General features: G+C 35.5%; 2 protein-coding genes across 25 annotated transcripts in view; one reads left to right on the forward strand and one right to left on the reverse strand.

The window, feature by feature from the left end:
- Window positions 1-11179, forward strand: part of LOC124363252 (NAD kinase-like) — a 203231-nt gene extending 192052 nt beyond the window's left edge. For 20 of the 24 annotated variants that reach the window (XR_006922532.1, XM_046818441.1, XM_046818443.1 and 17 more), the window contains 2 exons: window positions 5014-5224; window positions 10076-11179. Coding sequence is in view for 21 of the 24 variants with exons in the window: in XM_046818441.1 (XP_046674397.1) it covers window positions 5014-5218 (205 nt within the window). In the remaining 3 variants the exon portion in view is untranslated. Of the gene's footprint in view, window positions 1-5013; window positions 5225-10061 lie in introns of all 24 variants that reach the window. The other 4 variants (XR_006922534.1, XM_046818438.1, XR_006922533.1 and 1 more) reach the window with 2 other exon arrangements.
- A 2067-nt stretch (window positions 11180-13246) lies between these two features.
- Window positions 13247-18330, reverse strand: part of LOC124363757 — a 104637-nt gene continuing 99553 nt past the window's right edge. The window contains exon 9 of the mRNA XM_046819019.1: window positions 13247-14866. Coding sequence (XP_046674975.1) covers window positions 14695-14866 — 172 coding nt within the window. The 3' untranslated portion in view covers window positions 13247-14694. The remainder of the gene's footprint in view (window positions 14867-18330) is intronic.

The following is an 18330-nucleotide window of genomic DNA, read 5'->3' on the forward strand; positions in this document are numbered from 1 at the left end:
AACCCATTGTAAATATGTGGAACATATTTGTAGACAGCCACAATCTCTCCTGACAAATGTGGTTCTGTAGTACTTTAGATGCTGCAATCATGTTCCACAATTTCAAACCCATTGTAAATATGTGGAACATATTTGTAGACAGCCACAATCTCTCCTGACAAATGTGGTTCTGTAGTACTTTAGATGCTGCAATCATGTTCCACAATTTCAAACCCATTGTAAATATGTGGAACATATTTGTAGACAGCCACAATCTCTCCTGACAAATGTGGTTCTGTAGTACTTTAGATGCTGCAATCATGTTCCACAATTTCAAACCCATTGTAAATATGTGGAACATATTTGTAGACAGCCACAATCTCTCCTGACAAATGTGGTTCTGTAGTACTTTAGATGCTGCAATCGTGTTCCACAATTTCAAACCCATTGTAAATATGTGGAACATATTTGTAGACAGCCACAATCTCTCCTGACAAATGTGGTTCTGTAGTACTTTAGATGCTGCAATCGTGTTCCACAATTTCAAACCCATTGTAAATATGTGGAACATATTTGTAGACAGCCACAATCTCTCCTGACAAATGTGGTTCTGTAGTACTTTAGATGCTGCAATCGTGTTCCACAATTTCAAACCCATTGTAAATATGTGGAACATATTTGTAGACAGCCACAATCTCTCCTGACAAATGTGGTTCTGTAGTACTTTAGATGCTGCAATCATGTTCCACAATTTCAAACCCATTGTAAATATGTGGAACATATTTGTAGACAGCCACAATCTCTCCTGACAAATGTGGTTCTGTAGTACTTTAGATGCTGCAATCGTGTTCCACAATTTCAAACCCATTGTAAATATGTGGAACATATTTGTAGACAGCCACAATCTCTCCTGACAAATGTGGTTCTGTAGTACTTTAGATGCTGCAATCATGTTCCACAATTTCAAACCCATTGTAAATATGTGAAACATATTTGTAGACAGCCACAATCTCTCCTGACAAATGTGGTTCTGTAGTACTTTAGATGCTGCAATCATGTTCCACAATTTCAAACCCATTGTAAATATGTGGAACATATTTGTAGACAGCCACAATCTCTCCTGACAAATGTGGTTCTGTAGTACTTTAGATGCTGCAATCGTGTTCCACAATTTCAAACCCATTGTAAATATGTGGAACATATTTGTAGACAGCCACAATCTCTCCTGACAAATGTGGTTCTGTAGTACTTTAGATGCTGCAATCATGTTCCACAATTTCAAACCCATTGTAAATATGTGAAACATATTTGTAGACAGCCACAATCTCTCCTGACAAATGTGGTTCTGTAGTACTTTAGATGCTGCAATCATGTTCCACAATTTCAAACCCATTGTAAATATGTGGAACATATTTGTAGACAGCCACAATCTCTCCTGACAAATGTGGTTCTGTAGTACTTTAGATGCTGCAATCATGTTCCACAATTTCAAACCCATTGTAAATATGTGGAACATATTTGTAGACAGCCACAATCTCTCCTGACAAAATGTGGTTCTGTAGTACTTTAGATGCTGCAATCGTGTTCCACAATTTCAAAACCCATTGTAATATATGTGGAACATATTTGTAGACAGCCACAATCTCTCCTGACAAATGTGGTTCTGTAGTACTTTAGATGCTGCAATCATGTTCCACAATTTCAAACCCATTGTAAATATGTGAAACATATTTGTAGACAGCCACAATCTCTCCTGACAAATGTGGTTCTGTAGTACTTTAGATGCTGCAATCATGTTCCACAATTTCAAACCCATTGTAAATATGTGTGAACATATTTGTAGACAGCCACAATCTCTCCTGACAAATGTGGTTCTGTAGTACTTTAGATGCTGCAATCATGTTCCACAATTTCAAACCCATTGTAAATATGTGGAACATATTTGTAGACAGCCACAATCTCTCCTGACAAATGTGGTTCTGTAGTACTTTAGATGCTGCAATCGTGTTCCACAATTTCAAACCCATTGTAAATATGTGGAACATATTTGTAGACAGCCACAATCTCTCCTGACAAATGTGGTTCTGTAGTACTTTAGATGCTGCAATCATGTTCCACAATTTCAAACCCATTGTAAATATGTGGAACATATTTGTAGACAGCCACAATCTCTCCTGACAAATGTGGTTCTGTAGTACTTTAGATGCTGCAATCATGTTCCACAATTTCAAACCCATTGTAAATATGTGAAACATATTTGTAGACAGCCACAATCTCTCCTGACAAATGTGGTTCTGTAGTACTTTAGATGCTGCAATCATGTTCCACAATTTCAAACCCATTGTAAATATGTGGAACATATTTGTAGACAGCCACAATCTCTCCTGACAAATGTGGTTCTGTAGTACTTTAGATGCTGCAATCGTGTTCCACAATTTCAAACCCATTGTAAATATGTGGAACATATTTGTAGACAGCCACAATCTCTCCTGACAAATGTGGTTCTGTAGTACTTTAGATGCTGCAATCGTGTTCCACAATTTCAAACCCATTGTAAATATGTGGAACATATTTGTAGACAGCCACAATCTCTCCTGACAAATGTGGTTCTGTAGTACTTTAGATGCTGCAATCATGTTCCACAATTTCAAACCCATTGTAAATATGTGGAACATATTTGTAGACAGCCACAATCTCTCCTGACAAATGTGGTTCTGTAGTACTTTAGATGCTGCAATCATGTTCCACAATTTCAAACCCATTGTAAATATGTGGAACATATTTGTAGACAGCCACAATCTCTCCTGACAAATGTGGTTCTGTAGTACTTTAGATGCTGCAATCATGTTCCACAATTTCAAACCCATTGTAAATATGTGGAACATATTTGTAGACAGCCACAATCTCTCCTGACAAATGTGGTTCTGTAGTACTTTAGATGCTGCAATCATGTTCCACAATTTCAAACCCATTGTAAATATGTGGAACATATTTGTAGACAGCCACAATCTCTCCTGACAAATGTGGTTCTGTAGTACTTTAGATGCTGCAATCATGTTCCACAATTTCAAACCCATTGTAAATATGTGGAACATATTTGTAGACAGCCACAATCTCTCCTGACAAATGTGGTTCTGTAGTACTTTAGATGCTGCAATCATGTTCCACAATTTAAAACCCATTGTAAATATGAGAGAACTTATTTGTAGACAGCCACAATCTCTCCTGACAAATGTGGTTCTGTAGTACTTTAGATGCTGCAATCATGTTCCACAATTTAAAACCCATTGTAAATATGAGAGAACTTATTTGTAGACAGCCACAATCTCTCCTGACAAATGTGGTTCTGTAGTACTTTAGATGCTGCAATTATGTTCCACAATTTCAAACCCATTGTAAATATGTGGAACATATTTGTAGACAGCCACAATCTCTCCTGACAAATGTGGTTCTGTAGTACTTTAGATGCTGCAATCATGTTCCACAATTTCAAACCCATTGTAAATATGTGGAACATATTTGTAGACAGCCACAATCTCTCCTGACAAATGTGGTTCTGTAGTACTTTAGATGCTGCAATCGTGTTCCACAATTTCAAACCCATTGTAAATATGTGGAACATATTTGTAGACAGCCACAATCTCTCCTGACAAATGTGGTTCTGTAGTACTTTAGATGCTGCAATCATGTTCCACAATTTCAAACCCATTGTAAATATGTGGAACATATTTGTAGACAGCCACAATCTCTCCTGACAAATGTGGTTCTGTAGTACTTTAGATGCTGCAATCATGTTCCACAATTTCAAACCCATTGTAAATATGTGGAACATATTTGTAGACAGCCACAATCTCTCCTGACAAATGTGGTTCTGTAGTACTTTAGATGCTGCAATCGTGTTCCACAATTTCAAACCCATTGTAAATATGTGGAACATATTTGTAGACAGCCACAATCTCTCCTGACAAATGTGGTTCTGTAGTACTTTAGATGCTGCAATCATGTCCACAATTTCAAACCCATTGTAAATATGTGGAACATATTTGTAGACAGCCACAATCTCTCCTGACAAATGTGGTTCTGTAGTACTTTAGATGCTGCAATCGTGTTCCACAATTTCAAACCCATTGTAAATATGTGGAACATATTTGTAGACAGCCACAATCTCTCCTGACAAATGTGGTTCTGTAGTACTTTAGATGCTGCAATCATGTTCCACAATTTCAAACCCATTGTAAATATGTGGAACATATTTGTAGACAGCCACAATCTCTCCTGACAAATGTGGTTCTGTAGTACTTTAGATGCTGCAATCATGTTCCACAATTTAAAAACCCATTGTAAATATGAGAGAACTTATTGGTAGACAGCCACAATCTCTCCTGACAAATGTGGTTCTGTAGTACTTTAGATGCTGCAATCATGTTCCACAATTTAAAACCCATTGTAAATATGAGAGAACTTATTGGTAGACAGCCACAATAGACACCTGTAAACGTTTGACAGTTTTTTTGTAATAAATTTGCACCAATTTGTGATCTTGTTAATTAACTGTATACATATCTATTTATAGAATTGTTGTTATTATCTCTTTAAAATTTCAAGTTATAATTGAATTGGTTTGTATGAATGAAATGTCTTCAATTGCATCTTTTTGTCAATGGGTGTGAAAATCTAAAAACTGTTTAAAAATGTATATTGTTACCTTTTCAACAACAGAATTCCTTAAGTATTGCATTTTTAGTAATACTATAGTAGTTGCTATTACTTCAACATTTTTTAACTGCTTGTTTATAACAATGAAACCCAGATTTGATATCGATAAATTAAAAAATAAATAATACGTATATTTAAATTAATATTTGTTTTATTTTATTTGGTCCATATAGCATTTGCAGCATTTACATTTTTGTTATGTTAACCAGTATATTGTAATACCATTTTAAATTTACAAAACAAAAACATAGTATATTTTAAAGTGTATCAGCGAAAGATTCAGTACTGGAGCCATTGTTATTTTCCGATATGTTTCAGCCTGCGGGTGACGACATCTATTTACCCGGTGCCCAGCATCTGCTCTCAGGACCAGATCTCCGACTGGTTCGACTCTCTGGCCGAGTGCCTCCACTGGAACGTGCGTAAGCGGCAGAAACATCTGGACGAACTGAGCGACCTGACCCATTCAACCAGCAATGACACGCTCGACTCACTTGACCACACGGAGCAGCTCGACAGCTAGAAGTAGGTCAGTGTTAATAAAGTAAGTTCGTACTGGTTCGGCCTAATGTGGCAGCTGGTCCAGAGGAATTATGGAAACACTGGAATAAACAGTGACCAGAATAAAATGTTATAATAATTTTTATTGTAATGATAAAACTTTTAAAAAAAACAATGGCGTATTGCTCCCTTGCTAAGCAGTTTCCTCTCACTCGTAACAATTCTACAGAGCGGATCCTCCCGGAGAATGCCGACTCTGTGAAGATGCTTCCTCTCACCTTGCACCTGCCTTGTTCTCACGATCAAGAAAATATGTTAAAAGGTGTATATTTATGGTCGTTGTAATTTACTTCGATGTTAGTATTTTTTGTTCCATAGCTGATTTTACCTCTTTCTTGGTCAAGAAAAAATATGTACATACACAACTCTGAGAAACCTACTTTTGTCATAAGACAACTATAGTTGAATTAAAGACAGAAGGGTATTGGGACGAGCTCGACCGAAGACAGCCGAACTGCCTCACGAAGGCTCGCCCTACCGCTCCACCAATCACAGGCGAGCACTTTCCTTTTCGACGGAGGCAGCGTTGTCACGTCTCCTCTGTTGTACCTGTCATCCGGTAGGTATCAGCTGGGTGATGCGCAGTAGCAAACCGTGCTTCATTACGTCATTTGGTTGTTGGTTATGTATGTTGTTTCGTGTGTGGTGTTATTGCGCTTCCGTGTGTTCGTGGCCAAGTGTGTCTTTTTCAAGACTAAACCTTATTTGAAAGACAAGTGTACGCACGTACTTTCTAGTGTTACATTTTTGTGACAGACATTATTTAATTACTGTTAATTCCGTACCATGTCTCAGTGCACTGAAATAGTGATAAAAAAACGCGGTTGGCCCCGCACTCGCGTGATTAGTGTGCCTTACACCAAGGATGGGAAAAAGGCGTTCCATTGCGAGGCCAATCCCGGGAGTTGGTTTTGTCGAGTGAGAGAAACTACTTCCAGCGAGAGAAAATTAACAAAAGGACCGATACTTCCAGTAGAAAAAGTTATCGAAAGAAACTGTTGCGGCTTTGGAGATAGTAAAAAATACAGTTGTCAGAATTGGAAAGGAGAAAAGACAAAGTGAACAGAGAGGCTTGAAAACTGAACACTCCCGATAAGAAATATTCGAGGTTTTAGCCTGTTACGGAGCTGGACGCCTTTCAAAAAGATGCCATCCGCCGCCATGTCTACGGATTCTTCGTAAGAAGAGAGTATCCCACAGTAAGGAAGCTTACAAGTAAGTCTTGCAGAAGCAGATCTTTTTCGTGGAAGCAAATCATCTTTTGCCATTATATTGAAGAGATTGGGTTTCAAACACAAGAAATTTGGCAGCCGTAAAATATTAATGGAAAGAGGAGACATCATTGCTTGGAGGTGCAGATTTCTTAGAGAAATAAAAGATTTAAATTTTGAGGAAATAGTTTGGCTTGATGAAACTTGGGTAAATTCTGGCACTGTAAAAAATTGGATGGACTGATGATTCTGTTGAAGGTACGTTTTCCTGTTTCCCATTGGAAAAGGGGGGAGGATAATTCTTTTGCATGCTGGCAACTCTTCTGGATTTATTCCTAACTGTGAATTACTTTTTTTACATCAAAGAAAACCAACGAGTATCATGGAGAGACGAACCGCAAAGTATTTTTCAAAATGGTTTTCAAGATGCTTTACTTCCAAACCTAACGAGGCCCTCGCTCATAGTAATGGACAATGCAAAGTACCACCTCAAAAAGTAGTTTGACAAACCACCTAACAGCAGTTCTAGAAAGGATGAAATAATACAGTGGTTAAATAATCATGACATGCAGTATGAAAAGGCGATGTTAAAAGCCGAATTGTTACAACTTATTCAAAAAAACAAACCTTAGACAAAATATGAAGTCGACGAAATTGCGAAGAAAACATGGTCACCGAGTATTTCGTCTGCCACCAGACCACTGTCACTTCATCCTATAGAATTAATCTGGGCTCAAGTAAAGGAATATGTTGCAAGAAGCAACAGGAAATTTAACATAACTGAAATATTACAGTTGACGAAAGAGGGGTTAGAACGTGTAACAGAGTCTGATTGGAAGAAGGTAGTAGACCACATGAAGAATATAATCCTAGATGCTTGGAAAAATGAAGGGTTGATGAAGATTCCGTTGAGCAGATGGTAATAAACATCGGCAATGACAGCTCCAGTGAAGAGGATTCGGACAGTGACAGCAGCGACAATGAAGAGGAAGAACGCGGCAGTAACGTGAGTGGTATTTTCCCTCTCTCTCCGGTGGCAGAAAGAGTGTTTGGACTTCGATGAACTGTAAAAAGCCGTATTGATTGATAGCTTGTAATGATTGGTAAATATTACACCTACATGTTACTAATAAAATTTGTTAAATGCATTGTAATGGCAATACTTTATTTCCTGGTTAAACTGTGCAGCAACGTCAGTTGGCTTTTTGTATATGTACTGTTTAGTATTTAATTTACTCAGAAATAAAAGTAATTTCCAAAGAGGTTTTAACCGATTATAAAATGGGCGCTATTGAAAAACAACTGAAAAAATTACAAGACAAAATAAAAATAATCGACTCACTAAATCTTACATTTTGTAAATAAATCCACGTTTTCTATAAATAAAATTGATTTCCAAAATTGAATGATAACAAAATTAAAAAAAAAAAAAAAAAACATCCTTCATCACAAATCTGTGGTTTACAGTTAGTAACATTTAGTAATAAATTAAAAATATAACAAGTTTTTCGAAATATTTTTACAGATTTTTGTCAAGTAATTAGATTACATTAAGTTGATCGAAAAATGTCACACTGAAGGAAATTTCATATCATAGTCAGATTGACGCCCTAGTCGCAAATTTTGCATTTTGGTCACCCTAGCAATTTAAGTTTAGACTCAACAATTTTATTTATCATATAACGGTTTTAACAGGATACCTTTTTATTGCTTAAAAATACTATCCTAAACGAGCTTCATCAGGTTCAAACTACAGTATCTTTATTTGTTTTAAGTTGATTTTTGACCGCGGCACAGTGCAATGGATTTGCTAAAGACTGATAAGAATGAGTAATTAATTATAACTTAGCAGACTTGCATTTACTTAACGAATATAATTTTAGTTCGTTTTACTATACTCCTTGGTGTTTTGAAGGTTACTATTAATAACAGTAAAATGTACCATATTCAAAATTATTATTATTAGGCCTATGTATATTTTCAATAATACACTCGTGGTTTCAGTAAAAAAATCCTTTACGAGGTTTTGATTTCTGACTAAATTACTTATAAACTTATAAATAACAATTCTCAAAACAACGAACGCTATTAATTTATCGCTTCTATAAATGTGTCCACATATTTCCGCTGCGAACCACCCCTGCCTAGAAGCGGTTGATGTGAACGCTGTGGATGATCTAGTCAGACAGAAAAACTTGGCAACACTGTAGCCGACCGGTTCCGAAGAGCCCCGAACCTCGGCCATCGCTGCCGGGTCTCAATACCCTTCTGTCTTTAATTCAACTATAATTGAGATTTCATAACAGTCTTTAAATGTAATGTAAAGATTAGACTACATTGTCTAATATCTGCCCTGCTAGCAGTTACCCACTGCTTTCCACGCAATTTAGTAGGCGTTGCACGTGTATGACCACTGCTCAATTATATTTCCGACGCCACTGTTGATTTTGCCTCATTTCCTGATCAAGAAAATATATATCACAGATCAGAGAAGATAATTCTGTCAAAAGTGAACTAAGATGGGTTTGAACTAATATAAGTTGTTACACTTTTAGTAACAGTTAAATAGTAACATTGTATTTTAGACCTAATACTCAATATTTGATAACAATTTACAGTGAAATGTACATTAACAATGACACCGCGTGTTTGTATCTTTATCGACTGAAATATACTGTATTGTTAATATTTTAGAACATTAGGGCTGGAATTGGTACATTTGTTCAAGGAACAGTCAAGCGAACTTCCATCTAGCATAGTTCTTGCAGAGTCCTCGGTGTCGAACTTTGACCCTCTTGTATTGTAGGGCATTTTCTAAGGAAGAATAACTGCTGAAATCTAAAATGGCATTAAACCATTTTTTATTCCTTAGAGAATGTACTCACTATTTGATGTAAATAATGTAAATTAAATTTAATGTAAACAAATTTAAAATGATAAACGATGTTTACACAGAATAGTTGATTATTGCATTTAATAGGCTCTTGGAGACCAATATAGTATTTTTTGCCATGTTAAATACCAGTGGGGCACAGCCGTCTGAGACCGTAAGAATGTCCGTGTCAAATTTCTGTACAATTGGTTGAATAGTTTACACGTGAAAGCAAAACTATAATATTATTAGATGTACGGATAAGTTAGTTATTAAACTGATCTGAGTTGTCTTGTAAACCAGAGTTTACACCTTGTGAACAAAGACATTATCATCCTTGGTCTGGTCTGACAGACATACTTTTATCACCTTTTTGATATTTTTCTTCCCCACAGTCAGAAGTTTTCATTCTGTGTTCTTACATTCCATTAGTTGGGGTCTGTTCTGTTCTGTATTTTCTTCTTCAGCAATTTATTATGTTAGGTGATTATTGTTCATCCAATCATTTGTCCACTCTTTCTTCTTATTAGTTTAGTCAAAACAGTTGCATTCATATTTAACTTGAACTAGAGAAAGGTTAGTCCTATATTCCCGTATACAAGCTGATTGTTATAAAATACCATTTATTACTTTTCCTTAATTATTGTGGCTTCATGTAATAATTTGTATTCGGATATTTCACTTTACATTGTAATATTGTGTTCATAATGACCTAGATCCAGCTCTGTGTTTACAGGTCGTTGTGAGCGTGAGGGGACGCGGCGCGGCGCACCGATACACTTTTGTATTTTATACATGTAATGTTAGTGTTTTATATTTATTGAATGTTGTTCTATTTACTATGGTGACTGGTGTAGAGGTAGATAGTGTGTACGTGGCGAGTGTACGAGTGCGTGTGTGTGTGTGTGTCTGCGGGTGCGTGAGTACACTGAGATGTGATATGTACAGTTCTCGTAGCGTCTAGGTATATTTTGTATTTTGATATGATCAAACTAAAATATATTGAAATATTTTTTTACATTTTAATAGTTTTTACAGTTTCTCTTCGTGACAAAACGATTGTTAAAATTGATAAATTCTTCATGGGATAGGCATTATATAAGGTTGTTATTGATTTATTCATGAGTTGTGATAGATTTTAATACATATATTTTATAAATAACTTATTGTGTTACCAAACAATGCTGTTCACCTGTTTTGGGGAATGTATTCATTACTTGATTTTACTTAATAAGAAATCTCTTTTAATCCAGTGTTCAGAAAAATATAATTTTGTTGAATTGAGCGAACACGTGACAATAACACAGTCAATGCTGTCAGTTGTTGTCAACCAAATGTACAGCAATGCTAAACTTTTAATTTTGCAACAGTGTTTATTTTAAATGCACAAATTTATTTATTTTGATATTTTCACCCCGAGCTTAGCTTACTGCTTCTCTGGAATGGGTGCGATTAGAAAAATCAGAGTTGTTTTCAATAACAAAATCATGTTTTAATATAATTAAATGATATGAAATATTAGTTATTACCAACTTTTGAATTTCCCTTTTGATTCCTAGACTTCAAGTTTAGTTCAGAGTAAACTAGTTAAACTTGAATCACAATGGAAGTAATTTTAGAGTATATTTTAGTTTCATTAGAATTTATATGCTCAGAATTTGTCATATTTGGAGAAAATGTGTGATCTGCTCTCATTTTGGATGTAATTTTATTTTAAGATTATTATAATGTACAATTTTAATAGTTTGAAATAATGTCAATTGTCTACTTTATTAAACCTGTGTCTGTACCTCAGAAGTTTTTTATTGACTATTTTTAATAAAATTACATAAATATTTTATTACATAGTATTTTTATTTATGACCTGTATTACATTTACTGATTTCAAGACCAATGGTGAATCCTCAGTTTACGGATATAAACAAGGATGTTATCTAGCAAGGGACACAATGGTGAATCCTCAGTTTACGGATATAAACAAGGAAGTTATCTAGCAAGGGACACAATGGTGAATCCTCAGTTTACGGATATAAACAACGAAGTTATCTAGCAAGTGACACAATGGTGAATCCTCAGTTTACGGATATAAACAAGGAAGTTATCTAGCAAGTGACACAATGGTGAATCCTCAGTTTACGGATATAAACAAGGAAGTTATCTAGCAAGTGACACAATGGTGAATCCTCAGTTTACGGATATAAACAAGGAAGTTATCTAGCAAGGGACACAATGGTGAATCCTCAGTTTACGGATATAAACAAGGAAGTTATCTAGCAAGGGACACAATGGTGAATCCTCAGTTTACGGATATAAACAAGGATGTTATCTAGCAAGGGACACAATGGTGAATCCTCAGTTTACGGATATAAACAAGGAAGTTATCTAGCAAGGGACACAATGGTGAATCCTCAGTTTACGGATATAAACAAGGAAGTTATCTAGCAAGGGACACAATGGTGAATCCTCAGTTTACGGATATAAACAAGGAAGTTATCTAGCAAGGGACACAATGGTGAATCCTCAGTTTACGGATATAAACAAGGAAGTTATCTAGCAAGTGACACAATGGTGAATCCTCAGTTTACGGATATAAACAAGGATGTTATCTAGCAAGTGACACAATGGTGAATCCTCAGTTTACGGATATAAACAAGGATGTTATCTAGCAAGGGATAAGTGTGGCAAAGATTCTTCAGATACCCATTCTCCCCTCAACCCCAAAATACTGAACATGTGACATTTAAGCAGAAGATATTGGTAACTAAAAAGTCTTTCTTGTAAAAGTTTAATTTTCTTGACAAGTCTAGTGTTATATACATTAAAGAATGTTCCTTTATAATCTCATTGCGAAATTTGATAATATTATTAGCTGAACGATGGCAAATTTTATCGTTCGAGGGATTGTACACATTCAATTCTGCCTGTAGGCACAATATCTTGAGAACAATGTGACCTATAGATATAAAATATTGCATAATACTTCATTTTTTACATACAAAATTGAGTTTGGTGATGGGCAATGTCAGTGCAAGGGGTTAACTGAGTGTCAGTGAACCGGTTTACATTGCTCTTATGGGTAACTACAATGGCAACAAGTAAATCACAGAATAATTGATCCGCCTCCTCCTCCCGATCAAACAAAGTTACAACCACTATCTTCCTATGCCAAATTAGTTGCAGACTAATCGTAAGGGGTGCAGTAGTTAACCTCAAACACTCCCATGTCATGAGATATTTGCTAACACGTTTGCTATTGTAATTTGAGAGCAAGCAATATTCTCACAGGAAACTACAATGGCAACAAGTAAATCACAGAATAATTGATCCGCCTCCTCCTCCCGATCAAACAAAGTTACAACCACTATCTTCCTATGCCAAATTAGTTGCAGACTAATCGTAAGGGGTGCAGTAGTTAACCTCAAACACTCCCATGTCATGAGATATTTGCTAACACGTTTGCTATTGTAATTTGAGAGCAAGCAATATTCTCACAGGTACCCTGACTGTAGACGCTGTTGAAGCAGCCTCTTTGTTACAATAATGTTTTTCTATTTTACAGTACATAACTTTCCATACTACTATCTAATATCTAGTTATACATGTATGTATAAACGCTAGTTTTTAATCTTCATAATTGTATATCCTTTGTTTCATCAACACTAAATTTCTGGAATTTCTTTCTATCTTAGTATATTTTTTAATTTAGTGCTTTTGATTCTTGCTGCTCTTTCCTTCTCCTTTGATGCACCTTTGTTGACACAGAAATTTTTTCTAAGATCTTGGATTGTGTTTACTGCAGAAAATCTGGAATTTAAATGAAACAGGAATCAAAATGAGGTGTCAACTGGGCAAACCTTGTTTAGAATGCTTACCCCAAGTCACCCCAATTTCATTAAAACTCATAAAATATTTTTAAACAATAAACTTTTATTAAAAAAATTAATACATACTATATAAATACATTTAATAAAAATATTTTTATACTTTACATAATATATGCTACACACAACTTAACTTGAAAATAACCTTGTGCTATGAATATATTTTCATTAAAAAACAAAACCTTGTAAAACAATAAATAGATTCAAAATATAAATAATAAAGCAGTTTTGACTTTTTACATTATTTAATTCTGTTGTAGAGATAACCGATAACTGAACATAGACTGTTGATATTATACTGTAGATATTATTAGCAATACATTATTTTTTCAGTGCATCAGAATAAAATCACAAGTCTTTAATAGTAGTTTCTTTACAAAACTGCACAAAGACTAACTACACAATATTTCAATCAAAAATAAATTGAATACTATTCGTTAAATCCTAAAATTTGAATTTTACACAAAATAATACTATTTAATGAAATATATTTCTTGAACGGCAAAAGTTCTAATAGCTAAACGTAAGTACAAAAGTTATAGAAATCTGTAACACTACAATAAAGCATATGTTCAATAAACTAAAGAGCACATATTTACAGGGGTAACAAATAAACATTTGGCAGTTATAAGTAACACCAGCTGAACAATCTTCGCTTAAACAAAACTTGAAAACACTTTGGTCAAATATACGTACTAAGGAAGGAAAGAACGTACAAGATAACGAGAAAACTTAACAAAAGTGATGACATTAGCCTAGTGACAAGGTCGCTGAGGAGATACATCAAAATGTTCAATACAGTTTGGGCATTTACTTCCTAAAAAAACAATTTTACAGGCTTTTGGAATTCGTAGAACTTATACATAAAAAAGTTTTCAGTTACAGAAAATTAAATTAATTTTAAAATTAAATCTACTCCTCCAGCAGAAATATGCGGGGTAAATTGTGGAATAAAAATAGATAAATGCCTGGTGTTTAGAAAAATAAAGTTTTTCCTCTTAATGGCGAAAACAATTTGGTACTCTTGAGTGAGTTTTTACTGACAGTTTCTTGAATGTAAATTTAATGTAATTTTTTAAAAATTAATACCAAGTTTTGTAACATCAATTTATTAAATTAACATGGAAGTAGAGAAAATCTCAAGTGCATGTTGTACTGAAATATACAATCCAGATGATTTATCACATAATTCTCATTACTGTCTTTTCAAGATTTTTTTACCAAACTTTAAAATTTTAGTTCGATTCATAAATTGTAATTAATTACAACTAATATCACCCGTATTTAGTCAAATTTTAGAAATTGATTGTGAAATTACCTGTCCGCTTTGTTCTTTAAGATAAGAAATTACTGTTGATATAAAATTCATGTTTTGATTCTTAGAGAAAGAAAATTACAAAAATCTACAGATCTTATTTACACATTAAAGTTGTATCTGTAGGCAAACGTTAACATCAGTATATCCGCAGTATCATCATCGCACATCACTGTGGTGTCTCGTCTTCACCGTAGGTATCCCAAAGTGGTCCACAGTGAGGTCCATCTCTCGCTGGACCTTGTACTGTTCCTCCTGTAACCGCTTGAGTCTCTGTCGTTCCTCCTCCAGGCGGCAGTCCAGTGCCAGCTGTATCCTAGTGCTCCCTTCCCTGCAAACATCATAACAGTATCTTGAGTAGCCATCAAACATCACTGTGGTGTATCATCTATATACAGGTATCCCAAAGTGGTCCATAATGGCATAATCATTGAGATATTATTTGGTGTATATTAATATTACGTAAGTGGATTCATTGTAAGAGTAGACTATTTTAGGTACGTCCTTTGCATGTATACACAGAGAATGCATGATTGTATGACACATTTAAGACCAACAATAGTCTGTGTTCGAAGCTCCAACACAAAACATTAAGTGTAAGAATGCACTATACGTGGTAGGTCCTTTGCATGTATACACAGAGAATGCATGATTGTAGGACACATTTAAGACCAACAATAGTCTGTGTTCGAAGCTCCAACACAAAACATTAAGTGTAAGAATGCACTATACGTGGTAGGTCCTTTGCATGTATACACAGAGAATGCATGATTGTATGACACATTTAAGACCAACAATAGTCTGTGTTCGAAGCTCCAACACAAAACATTAAGTGTAAGAATGCACTATACGTGGCAGGTCCTTTGCATGTATACACAGAGAATGCATGATTGTATGACACATTTAAGACCAACAATAGTCTGTGTTCGAAGCTCCAACACAAAACATTAAGTGTAAGAATGCACTATACGTGGCAGGTCCTTTGCATGTATACACAGAGAATGCATGATTGTATGACACATTTAAGACCAACAATAGTCTGTGTTCGAAGCTCCAACACAAAACATTAAGTGTAAGAATGCACTATACGTGGCAGGTCCTTTGCATCCATACACAGTGAATGCATGATTGTAGGACACATTTAAGACCAACAATAGTCTGTGTTCGAAGCTCCAACACAAAACATTAAGTGTAAGAATGCACTATATACGTGGTAGGTCCTTTGCATGTATACACAGAGAATGCATGATTGTATGACACATTTAAGACCAACAATAGTCTGTGTTCGAAGCTCCAACACAAAACATTAAGTGTAAGAATGCACTATACGTGGTAGGTCCTTTGCATGTATACACAGAGAATGCATGATTGTATGACACATTTAAGACCAACAATAGTCTGTGTTCGAAGCTCCAACACAAAATATTAAGTGTAAGAATGCACTATACGTGGTAGGTCCTTCCTTTGCATCCATACACAGTGAATGCATGATTGTATGACACATTTAAGACCAACAATAGTCTGTGTTCGAAGCTCCAACACAAAACATTAAGTGTAAGAATGCACTATACGTGGCAGGTCCTTTGCATGTATACACAGAGAATGCATGATTGTATGACACATTTAAGACCAACAATAGTCTGTGTTCGAAGCTCCAACACAAAACATTAAGTGTAAGAATGCACTATACGTGGCAGGTCCTTTGCATCCATACACAGAGAATGCATGATTGTAGGACACATTTAAGACCAACAATAGTCTGTGTTCGAAGCTCCAACACAAAACATTAAGTGTAAGAATGCACTATACGTGGCAGGTCCTTTGCATGTTATACACAGAGGAATTTTATGATTGTAGGACACATTTAAGACCAACAATAGTCTGTGTTCGAAGCTCCCAACACAAAACATTAAGTGTAAGAATGCACTATACGTGGCAGGTCCTTTGCATGTATACACAGAGAATTTATGATTGTAGGACACATTATAAGACCAACAATAGTCTGTGTTCGAAGCTCCCAACACAAAACATTAAGTGTAAGAATGCACTATACGTGGCAGGTCCTTTGCATGTATACACAGAGAATTTATGATTGTAGGACACATTTAAGACCAACAATAGTCTGTGTTCGAAGCTCCAACACAAAACATTTAAGTGTAAGAATGCACTATATACGTGGCAGGTCCTTTGCATGTATACACAGAGAATTTATGATTGTAGGACACATTTAAGACCAACAATAGTCTGTGTTCGAAGCTCCAACATAAAAACATTAAGTGTAAGAATGCCACTATACGTGGCAGGTCCTTTGCATGTATACACAGAGAATTTATGATTGTAGGACACATTTAAGACAACAACAATAGTCTGTGTTCGAAGCTCCAACACAAAACATTAAGTGTAAGAATGCACTATACGTGGCAGGTCCTTTGCATGTATACACAGAGAATTTATGATTGTAGGACACATTTAAGACCAACAATAGTCTGTGTGTTCGAAGCTCAACATAAAAACATTAAGTGTAAGAATGCACTATACGTGGCAGGTTCCTTTGCATGTATACACAGAGAATTTATGATTGTAGGACACATTTAAGACCAACAATAGTCTGTGTTCGAAGCTCCAACACAAAACATTAAGTGTAAGAATGCACTATACGTGGTAGGTCTTTGCATGTATACACAGAAGAATGCATGATTGTAGGACACATTTAAGACCAACAATAGTCCCTGTGTTCGAAGCTCCAAACATAAAACATTAAGTGTAAGAATGCACTATACGTGGTAGGTCCTTTGCATGTATACACAGAGAATGCATGATTGTAGGACACATTTAAGACCAACATTAGTCTGTTGTTCGAAGCTCCAACAACAAAACATTAAGTGTAAGAATGCAACTATACGTGGTTGGTCCTTTGCATGTATACACAGAGAATGCATGATTGTTAGGACACATTTAAGACCAACAATAGTCTGTGTTCGAAGCTCCAACACAAAAACATTAAGTGTAAGATTGCACTATACGTGGCTAGGTCTATACATGTATTGTTTGGGGACACAGAGATAAATACCAATAGTCTGTGTGAGCGCCAACAACAAACACATTAAGTGTAAGATGGACCGTGGCAGGTCCTTTGCATGTATACACAGAGAATGCATGATTGATAACACATTTAAGACCAACAATAGTCTGTGTTCGAAAGCTCCAACACAAAACATTAAGTGTATGAATGCACTATACGTGTAGAGCTTTGCATGTATACAACATGAAAACATTAATGTGTTAAGAATGCACTATTAACGTGGTAGGTCCTTTGCATGTATACACAGAGAATGCATGATTGTATGACACATTTAAGACCAACAATAGTCTGTGTTCGAAGCTCCAACACAAAACATTAAGTGTAAGAATGCACTATACGTGGCAGGTCCTTTGCATGTATACACAGAGAATGCATGATTGTATGACACATTTAAGACCAACAATAGTCTGTGTTCGAAGCTCCAACACAAAACATTAAGTGTAAGAATGCACTATACGTGGCAGGTCCTTTGCATGTATACACAGAGAATGCATGATTGTATGACACATTTAAGACCAACAATAGTCTGTGTTCGAAGCTCCAACACAAAACATTAAGTGTAAGAATGCACTATACGTGGCAGGTCCTTTGCATGTATACACAGAGAATGCATGATTGTATGACACATTTAAGACCAACAATAGTCTGTGTTCGAAGCTCCAACACAAAACATTAAGTGTAAGAATGCACTATACGTGGCAGGTCCTTTGCAT

Source organism: Homalodisca vitripennis, chromosome 5 (genome assembly GCF_021130785.1).
Source record: "Homalodisca vitripennis isolate AUS2020 chromosome 5, UT_GWSS_2.1, whole genome shotgun sequence".
NCBI lineage: Eukaryota > Metazoa > Arthropoda > Insecta > Hemiptera > Cicadellidae > Homalodisca > Homalodisca vitripennis.